The sequence below is a fragment of the Geospiza fortis genome, unplaced genomic scaffold, assembly GCF_000277835.1.
Source record: "Geospiza fortis unplaced genomic scaffold, GeoFor_1.0 scaffold166, whole genome shotgun sequence".
NCBI lineage: Eukaryota > Metazoa > Chordata > Aves > Passeriformes > Thraupidae > Geospiza > Geospiza fortis.
The window spans coordinates 11,223,186-11,233,864 of record NW_005054310.1 but is presented as its reverse complement, the minus strand read 5'-3'; the positions used below and the strand labels follow the sequence as shown (position 1 = coordinate 11,233,864).

The window sequence follows — 10,679 nt, the reverse complement described above, 5'->3', positions numbered from 1 at the left end:
GGAATGTGGAATATTTAAAATTAATCCCATCAGATTAATAGATAACTTCATTTTCTGCTTCCGTAGAAAATTTTATTTAAAAGCACAAGAGGTTATGGCTAGTACTACGCACTGCAGTTTCCATATAATCCCCCAGAAGAAGATTCTAAGTTGATTTAACAGGAATTAAATGTACTGTCTAGAAAATTAAGGAGAAAGCCTCATTTTCAAATTGCTAAAAGACTCCTAATAGACAAATAACCCTTATGGATTAAAAAAATTTATAAATCAGTTTTCTGTAACACCATCTTCAGGTGTCTGAAGCCCCCTTTTCCTTTCTTTTAATATTCTCATAAAGCCTGACTCCTTTTAAACAACATTTTACCTCACCAAAAAGCTCCACTTAATTCAGTCTGAATCTGAGCTCAAATGCTCTTCTCTAAGCAGCTCCAACAAGACATACAATACTCGCAGAGGAATTTTACAAGTTGGTTCAAAATCTAACTCTATATGAAATCTTGTCAGCAGTGAATAAAGTGGTGTATTTGTGTTTATATTGCAATGGCTACATTAAGTTTTCAAAACACAATTTAAGTCTCAGTACTAATCTGGTTGAGTTTTCTTTCCACATCTCAGTTTTGCATACAAAATATACACTTTGTCAGGCATGAAAATATTTTTTGACTCTGACAAAGTAGAGGGAATCTACAATTTGGAACAAACATTTAGAAAAAAATGTTTAAGATAGTTTATTTTTAAGTTATAAGTTTCTAAAAAGCATTAAAAGAAGCAGAGAAGCAAGACCTGCTAATATAAGATATGATGAAAACATTTGCAGGAAGTGCTGAAATAAATCCCTTTAAGTTGTTGCAGGAAACTTTAGTATATGCAGCTTTAGATATTTTAAATGAATTCTCACATTCATAGATATGGAAATCAAAATGAATTAAACCTATTTTCTATTGCTATAGATTTTTCACATGTGAAATTGCAATGCTGTTTACTGAACTCTTCCACTTCAAAACAATATAACCTGAAATTTTACTTATTTCAAGGTAAAATCATTCCAAAACCAGTACTTTTCAGTAATTTTTTAGCCTAGATTAAGCATGACTTTGTCTGGTTTTCACTCACCAGGTAAGGGCATACTTGTGACCCAATACCAAATGTAAGCTCACACTGCTTGTTGACATCATATATTGACCCAGGCAGCTGAGAGGAGAGATGCAATGTTCCTTCACTAGGTTTGTCTAGGAGGCATTCACCATAACCAGTACTGTTGTAAAACAGGAACAAAATGTGAATAAATCACTTTTCACTATTCACACAACACTTACACATGCATATTTCAGTGGAGTTATGGGTTTGCATGCCTACTTGCCTGTATAATGACTTTAATTGAATTAATGAATAATGAAATGTACCAGGTCACTTGATTTTCCTTTTTTGTATTTTGCATTTAGACCCATCAAACAAAATTAAGTGGTATTTTTTCTTGTTTTTTAAAAAAGGAAAAAAATGGTACTACCTAAATTATACCCATCACTTATTTTTAACATAAAAACATTAGAAAATAAAGGGTGCCTATTCTAACCTATTAAAATAGTCCTTAAGATATTTTCAATAAAAAATATCACTACATTAAAAAAATCTTCTAAGCTTTACATGTTCAGTGAAACTTTAATAAAGTCATAATTCACTGAAAAAGTTAAATACATGTAAAAAAAAAACCAAAAAATCGCACTCCAAACCATAGCATTATATAGATACTTACTCAAGAAATTCAGTGATGTATTTTTGACTGCATTTTGACCAGGTCCATGGACTTGTATGATAATTTAAAGTTGGAGCCATCACATGGTATTGGTGTTTAATTCCAGCTTCTTTACATTTAAAACTATCATCATGAGGCACATTAAACCTAAAAAGCAAAAGAGATAAACTCCAAAACAAGTTCAGCAATAATTAACTGAAACTTTCTTTGATGCAGCAGCAAATACTTGAGTTTTGAGTTTGAAAATGCCTTAAAATTTAATGAGACTCCCTTAATAAATCTATCTGACCTTTTGGCAATAGGTATCTTTAAAATGCCTTACATAATTATCCTCTTATCCAAATGCTCCTAGTTGTATAGCGGTGGGTACAGGAAGAATTGTATAACATATTTTTTTAGCTTACCAGAAAAATTCCAGTGTTTTAGGAGTGTGCCACTTTAAAGGATCAACCCATGTCCTCAACTGAATATACAGGCCATGGCTGGTCTGTTCACAACATGCAACCCCAACACTCACATCATAACTCTTACTACTCAGAAACAAAAACTGCAGAGCACATCAATATCATACTCAATGCAACTAACACATCATCTTACATTACTATCTCAGTTCAAGTACCAAGACAAATAGCACGTGTCTAAGTGGACTTGCAGGCACAAGAAAATAAACAAGCTAGCTACTGAGCTCTGTAACCTACATCGTTACCTACACTGTGGCATGCTCATGGAGCTAGAGTATAGCACCTTTCTGCAATCACTGATGAGGTATGCTTCATAAAATAAAATGCTGTCATCTCCTCTTATTTTTCAGTGTAAAGTATTTCTCTTTGTGTTACTCTACTGTACTCTGAAAGGACCAAACACAAGGAAGAATATTTCTGTGTTATATTAACAATTGTATTTTCTTAAAGGTAAATTCCTAACGGGGGTAGAATACACTTAGAGTTAACAGGACTATGTTGCACTACCTAGGGCATGTCCTAGTTTCCCAACCAGTTCATATGACAAAAGGAGAGAATCCATCTCTTTGGACAGTTTTTCCTAAAATTCAGGACACCCACCAAGTTATAAAACTCAAAATTTCTTAACCAGGCTCACTGCAAGGGGCAAAAATAATGACTCTTCTAAAAGGCCACATCAGACTGCACCCTCTTAGAAATGCAAAGCCCACTGCTGAAAATTGGTCACAGTAAAAAGGAAATTAAACAAAAACAACTACCTGCCAAGAAATAGGTACTTACACATGTCCAAGCTCATGTGCTATAGTAAAAGCAGCACTCAATCCATTTTCTTCACTTACAGAACAACTGCGTAGTGGGTCGCACATCGTACCTAGCTCTGCTAAACCTGCAAAATTGAATCCTTATATAAAAGCTTAAGGGAATGAATTTTCACATATTGCCATGCATTACAGTGAATGCTATGCCACTCAAGTCAAAAGTTGTGCCTCAAGTTTGCAGCAAATTTACACAAAACAACCACCTGGCACCAAAGTACATGCCAGGAGACAACAGCAACTCCGGAAAACCTTTATTTTTGTCTGTGTAGCTTAAATTTTGTATCTATTTTCTGACTTACTCCTAACACAATATTGACACTGATATTCTTATGTATGTAAAATCATACTGATGAAAGAGTAACTCACCAAGAGTATCACACTTCTCTCTAGCTCTGCAGATATCTTCCCTTGAAAGAAAATATTTATTTCAAATCATTACAGTATATAAAAGAATATTTGAAAAGTATTTCACTGTTGCTATACCAGTTACAGAAATTGCAAACATGATTATCAATTTTTAATGTTACAGGCCATTCAAACCATTTGTATTCTAGTGAAAGGAGAAATTTAAATTCACCAGACTAGGCCCACAGTACTGCTTTTTATCTAGCACGCAAAGAATAAAAATTTATTATGTTCTTTCTCTAGAATGCAGAAGGTAGATCAAGTATGAAATGATGCTGAAAAACACGCAAATTGCAGTATACTTGAAATTTTACTGAGGGAAAAATCAGTGAAAAAGAAAAGTGAAAAAGAGACTATTCCAATGAATGAACATCAAAACTCTCACTGAAGTGACTGGTGTACAGCCAGAAAATATACTAATATTTATATGCTTTCCATTTTAAGCTTTTCATAGTTCTGGTTACATCAGGGCTATCAGGAGCCATCTGTCACTGCATCCTTCAGCTGGCTCTTGCAACACTCCTCCCCTATCATATGTATGTACCAAAGCTAGAGATTTAATTTCCTCGCAACACTTTCTGGTCTAATTAATTTCTATCATCTTTAATGGAAGGATCATCAGATGACTATCTATCAACATAGCAATGTCAGAGTAATTGCTCACATATTGATAATCAGTGTTTTGGAAGGGCAAGATAGTGTTATTCATTTATCTATGAATAATGTCAGTGGAATGGTTAAAAGATTATATTGTAAAAACAAAACTGAAGCATTTGTCTCACCTAGGTGGGTAACTGTGGCTATTTTAGATACTGTACCTAGTGATGAGAACAGCAGTATCATGATGAGAAGGGTGAGTATCATCCAAAGTGTTTTGTGCTTGCTGCCATAAACAAAAATTGCGCAGAGTTGTAGCTGCATTAAAAGTGATAGCTGGTCCTTCCTAAGCAAGAAATGGCCAAAAACATCAAATAAGGGCTTCAATATTCATGCACTTGCACTTACTGCTTTGTCATTTGTGCTGCTAATCTGCAAAGTAATGACTTGTGCATGGAAAGAAAGTCACCAGGACTCCACATAAGAATTCCCTCAGCACATTTGTTTGAAGGGTCAGATCTGAATTCAGCTACAAGTCATCAGTCATAAGAACCCATTATTCTAAACAATGTATGTGAGCATTTACCATGTGTTCAATATAGAAAAATATAGTGACAAGATGTTTATGATGAATACATATGAAATCCATGTATTTGAAAAGCAAGTACTTCTTAAAATCTTAAGATATTACAGCTGTTAGAGCTGAAAGCCTTCCATCAAAACCCTCTATAAAAAAGTGCCATTTTCCTGCCATGTTTCCATGAGCATAACCACACTTCAGGTAGTTCTGCCATAAGCTTTCATATACTATCTGATTTATGTCAGTATAAGTCAAATGGACTTACTAATACAGACAGAAAAATAGAGGCATTAAATACAGGCCTTCAAGTTAACCTTGCATTTGACATATTGTTTCCTATTTTAAAACAAAATTATGTAGTTTGAAAAAATATTTTATATTTAAACTAAAAAAAACAAAACTTTGTAATTACAATGTAAGTTCATGCATTTTGTTTCTTATACAAGAATGAAATCTTTTAAATATTTATTTTTCTTACCTGTTCATTGTGAATTACAATTAATTTGACAATAACTATATTTATAAGATTTCCAATACTTGAATCTTTATAGATTGCTGCAACCTAAAGAGAAAAAAAGAAGATTAGAGTATTAAACTCACCTGGCAAACTATCTCTTTTAATGAAACAAACAAATTACCAAAGCAAACCAAGCCACTACACAACAGGTATCTCATGCATCCAACTGTACCTTCTACCCAAGGACATGGCGAAAAAAAAAAGTTTCTCAGTTTTTAATACCCAAATAGCTTCAATTCTATATTCATTTCCAAACAGACAACATGTTGAAATGCTAATGTAAAAAGTACACTTATATAGTTTACTGATAAAATACCAAAGAAAGGAAAAAAGTACTGTTACTCCGACTGTGAGGCATAAGCTGCTTTATATGGATGATTTGCAGAATCAATACCTGGAATATTAGAGAGTCTTAAAAAGCAACTTTGAACAAATAAGTTTTTATCTTGCTCTTAATGGAAGCTAGACTGAGCTGTAAAACTGTATTGAAAATAAACATGACATATACAAAGGTATCTTTCTGCATTCATAAAATTTGTATTTATATACCCAGCAGGCATTTTTATACATACTCTTGCAGACAGATAGTAAAATTCATGAGTCAATTCCATGCACCAAAGTGAACCACTTTGAAAGTTATTTTTCATAAAAACAGTATAAAAAATTTATGCACTCCAAGTAACAGCTTCAGATATCTCATCCATGGGAATTCTGGCTTAAAGCAGTAGTCGAATGACAGCCTTATATAAACAAGAGTTGCCACCAAACACAGAAGTGCTGCCTTTCCTCCCTTCAAGCTTGTGCTAAGGCTGCAAGGCTACAAAGTGGTCAAGGAACTGATCCAACTGCAAATTTTTGGGGTTTTTTTTAATCATGTTATACTGGTCAATATACTCTCATTTCTTGTGCAGTCTCCAATGCAAGTGCTGACAGAGGGAAAGGGGAAGAAGAGCAGACTTCTTTCAGAAGTCTTTTGAGCCACTTGAACTGGCTCAAATTGCTTGTGAAACCATAGCCTTGCAGTGTATAAATTCTATTTACCTGAGGTCAAGTAATACTGCTAAAACTTAGAACTGGGGCTCCCAACTCATGCCCCACCTTTCTCTAAACTGGAGACAACACAATATGCAGCACTGTCCTTCATTCCTTTGTTGATAAACATGCTGGAAGTAGAGGATTCAATAAGAGTAGGGGCTTCAGAACCCATGTGGAGAACATATTTCAGAGAAGTACAGCTACTGTTTGCTTCTTTCCATACAGACTCCTTTCTTCATTACTTACCAGCAAGTAGCCAATTACTCTTAGGTGGGAATAAGGAACATCTTTCAAATACTCACAAAGTGCTGAATCCACTGGGCATGGACAAACTCAGAAGCCTTTACAAAAGTTATCTAAAATGCTCAAGCACAATTTAGGCAAAATTGAGTGGAATAAACTATCATTTTTCTAATAAAAAAAATTACTTTACCACAATCAAGCTCATAATGTATTCTTCTACTTGGAGATCCACTTTGATAAACTTAGAAAGGATATTTCTGGACATTTATCCTCTCCACCATCAAAGTATGTTCCTATAGAAACTGCTGTTTTACAATAACACAATTATCACATCCATCTCAACTCATGTACCTTATAGGGAGCAAATTCCATCAATGGTCAATTGAGAAGGAGAAGGGATGAACTCTTCTGTAGACATGACTATCTAGAGATATGTATTTAAACATACATTTTCATACAAGACATGAAGAGCAGCTATTTCATTTCTTCATCCTTTTACTATGGAACGAGACAAGATGTTTAATTTTTGGTAGATTAATTCCAGCCCAGCTCTTTCAAGTTTTATTTTTCTTCAGCAAAGAAGAAACGGAATATGGGTTCATATGGCATTCCAAAATCATGTCAGAGAGAAATCTGAAATGAGATCTGTGAGGATCTTTGGCTTATTCCAAGAACTGGAAGACACTTGTTCCAAGGATTGATTCTAATACCATTTAAGCTGTTATAAGAGACACTTACAACTGAGAATTTGTTACAGTATAAACTTACACAAGAAGATTACATGTGTATAGGATTAACACAGACTTCTTTCACTGGACATGGTTGTTGCACTTGTCCTTGTAGACCTCCAAGGATTCACACAGGCTCACTCCTTGAGGCTCTCAAGGTCACTCTGGAGGCATCCCTTCCCTCAACCAGCTCAACTGAATCACTGAACTTGGTGTCACCTGAAAACTTGCTGAGGGTGCACACAATTACACTGTCAGTGTCATTGATGAAGATATTAAAAAGTGTTGGTTCCAATATGGACCCTTGAGGGCCACCACTCATTACTGGTTTCTGTTTGGACATTGTGCCATTGATGATACCTCTTTGGACTGGCCATCCAGTCAATTCCTTATCCATCAGTCCATGCATCAAATCCACATCTTTCCAATTTACTGGCCAGATTGCAGTGGGAGGGTGTATCAAAGGCTTTACAGGTGATCAGGCAGAGTTCTTTCCTTGCCCCTGGTGCAGTTACTCCATCACAGAATGCCACTAGATTAGCCAGAAACATATCTTAATTAACTTGTAAATCATTCTAGTTAGTGTCTGGTTTTGGAACAGAAAGCTCTGAAACTCAGGAACCAGATGCATTTCACTGGCTGTCAAGTAAACAGCATGCTGAGATAGTGATACAATCAACAAAAACCAATACATGGACCAGTACTCTAAGACTATATATATCAGGTAGAATAGGCAAAGGGATTGAGAACTGAATGGGAGAGTTAACTAGGTTCAGCTAACACCAAATAATGCCTGAATGCCTAAACTGTGATTTTCAATCTTCTGTGCAAAATTAGCCTTAAGTTTCCCAAATGCCTCCTCTGCTATAGTAATTTCTGCTCCTGGGTGATTAGAATGATCCATGCAAGGAGTTAAGGCTAGAGCCTTCTTGTAACTAAAACTTAGCAGTTCTTGTTCATGGTTGTAGTAGTACTTATACTGTAGTTGATGGCTGTTCCCTCATATGCAGTAATAGTTCCTCGAAAAAATTTTTTACTGTTGTGCAAGTGCTTTCTGTCAAGGTAAAATATGGAAACATAGAGGAGGCAAAGAAACCCACACAAAACACAGAGACAAGAGTCCTCCTTCCTGCCTGTTGACTCAATGTCCATTTACAATATTTGAGCAAGAGTGTATCTTCAAAACACAAAACTAGTTACTCATACCTCAGAGGAGTTGCATTAGAATGAGTAAGTATATGAGAGAAAAATATCTCATTTCATGCCTGAAGAGAATCTGTTGCAGGACTTTCAACACTATATCTATGCACCATCTGAATTATGTACTGGTTATCTCTCTGCAGAATAGCTGAGGACTGAAATAATGTCATGTAGATGCCAGAGGTCTGCAGCTCCTGCCAAAATCTGAAACATACCTGTTTCCATTATGAGAGAAAGTAAGTTTATGCTAAATGTAAAATAACACTGCTCTCATTAATCCTATGTTTGAGTCAAACTGTGGATCCTTTGCCTCATAAGCATGACCTCCATTTAGTTATTACCACTGCTTTCAAAAGATCAAGAGCAAGACTGCATGCTGATAACAAGATGCCCTTAGCAGCAAGGTTCAGTATACATTCTCAGCATGGTTGAACAATTGTGAAAAGGCCTGAAAACTGATAACTGCAAATCAAACTTGAAGATTTACCTCAGGAACTAAGCAGCCTAAAATATACCACTGAGACTTGAAATGATATAATGATGCAGGAAACTATAAAATATCTGGAATATAAGATTCTTATTTTCAGTGAAAAAAAATTAAGAGGTAAGTACTCCATGCTCCTGTACTCTAAGGATGCCCCTCTCAGTCATCTCTTATTGGAAGCATTCATGAAAAAGGATGATGAAATGGGATAGGAATTTAATAGCATACACAATTTTTTTACAATTTCCAGATCCACCTCATTTACAGTGATCTAAATACAGGCTTCAGAGAAGTAGGAGGTAATAGCCAAGACAAAGTGAAATTAGTTTCAAGAGATTTTTCAAACTCTTAAAACCAGCCTCCACACCAGAACACAGCAACAAAGAATGGGGAAAAAATACAAATGAAACTAGTTACACTTTAGTGGAAGGATCACAGCTTTTATTTTCATGGAAGTGTGAAAGATTAAGTCAGACAGCTGTGGCTGCCAGTTTACTGAAAGCAACTTGGTCACAAAGTTTAGTTTCTCTTCACAACCCTGTGGCAACTGTCCATGAAAGTGCGACTGAATAGAGGCAAAATGCCCTATTTAGAAAACATGTTGATAAACAAGCAAGTACACCTAGAGGCTGGAAGGTAAGTAAATTATATATCCAAATCCAATTGGATGTATCTTGTTTAGCTCTTTTTTCCTTCCTTTTTGCCCCCCTAAACATTGTATCACAAGATCTCTTTTTCTTTTCTCTTGTCTGGTACAAAGCATGGTACCAAGAAAATACAAACATTCATATCCCCTGAAAGAAACACAGTATCACTTCACAGCTTGTATGTCTTTTGCAGGCTCCAGAATCTTCTGTGCATCACTGTGGTGCTGAAAGCCTGTAAGATATCCAGGATCTGGGAGATATCCCCCTTCACCTTTTCCAGTGTCATACTGATTCTATCATATACTTAATAAGACCCAAAAAATTGTCTGAAGTCATGAGATATATGAGCAGCTACTGCTTCAGTGAAAGAGCCATGTTATTTCTGTTGGTGCTACTCCTATTCTGTTGCATGCGTATTTCTGTACAAAGCTGGCTTCCACAAGCAGATCCTAATGGCAGCAAAGACTTCTCATGCAAACTTGCACAAGTATACCTATGCCTCAGACTTCCCAATTTTTTCCCCTGTAAGTTTTAGGTCATCTACTGACCCCTCACCCAAGTCCTGTTCAATCTACTATCCCCTGAGTTAACCAAGTAGAGGTTCCACATGTCACCTCATGGAGTGCTTTAGTGAAGGCAAAAGGAAAGAATACATACATGCCTTTTAAAGCCTGAGTTGCCTTTTGTGTTGGTTTTGGCTAGAGTAGAAATAATTGTCTTCATACTAGCTGGTAAGGGGCTATGTTTTGGATTTGTGCTGGCCATAGAGTTGATAATACAGAGATGTTTTTATTATTGCTGAGCAGAGCTTACACAGAGCCAAGGCCTTTCCTGCTTTTCTTACTGCCACACTGGGAAGGAGACTGGGGATGCCTGTGGTGTTGAGAGCAGACACAGCCAGGACAGGTGACCCAAACTGACCACAGGGAGATTCCAGACCACGTGCCATCGTGCTCAGTGTATGCACTGGGGAAAGGAGGAGGAAGAGGGGGACATTTGGAGTGATGGCACTTGTCTTCTCCAGTAACCATTACATGTGATGGTGCCCTGCTCTCCTGGAGATGGCTGAACACCTGCCTCCCCACAGGAAGCACTGAATAAATTCTTTGCTTTCCCTATTAAACTATCTTTACCTCAATGCAAGAGTTTCTAGCTTTTACCCTTCCGATTCTCTCCCTCATCCTGTTGGCAGGGGAGTGAGCAAGTGGTTG

At 36.3% G+C, this 10,679-nt stretch overlaps 1 protein-coding gene across 1 annotated transcript in view; it reads right to left on the bottom strand.

Annotated features, from left to right (window-relative positions):
- Window positions 1–10,679, bottom strand: part of ADAMTS20 (ADAM metallopeptidase with thrombospondin type 1 motif 20) — an 85,590-nt gene that overhangs the window by 53,843 nt on the left and 21,068 nt on the right. The window contains exons 4-9 of the mRNA XM_005419307.2: window positions 5,093–5,176; window positions 4,256–4,380; window positions 3,399–3,439; window positions 2,995–3,100; window positions 1,754–1,900; window positions 1,114–1,255 (exon numbers count right to left, since the gene is read on the bottom strand). Of these exons, the coding sequence (XP_005419364.1) occupies window positions 1,114–1,255; window positions 1,754–1,900; window positions 2,995–3,100; window positions 3,399–3,439; window positions 4,256–4,380; window positions 5,093–5,176 (645 nt within the window). The remainder of the gene's footprint in view (window positions 1–1,113; window positions 1,256–1,753; window positions 1,901–2,994; window positions 3,101–3,398; window positions 3,440–4,255; window positions 4,381–5,092; window positions 5,177–10,679) is intronic.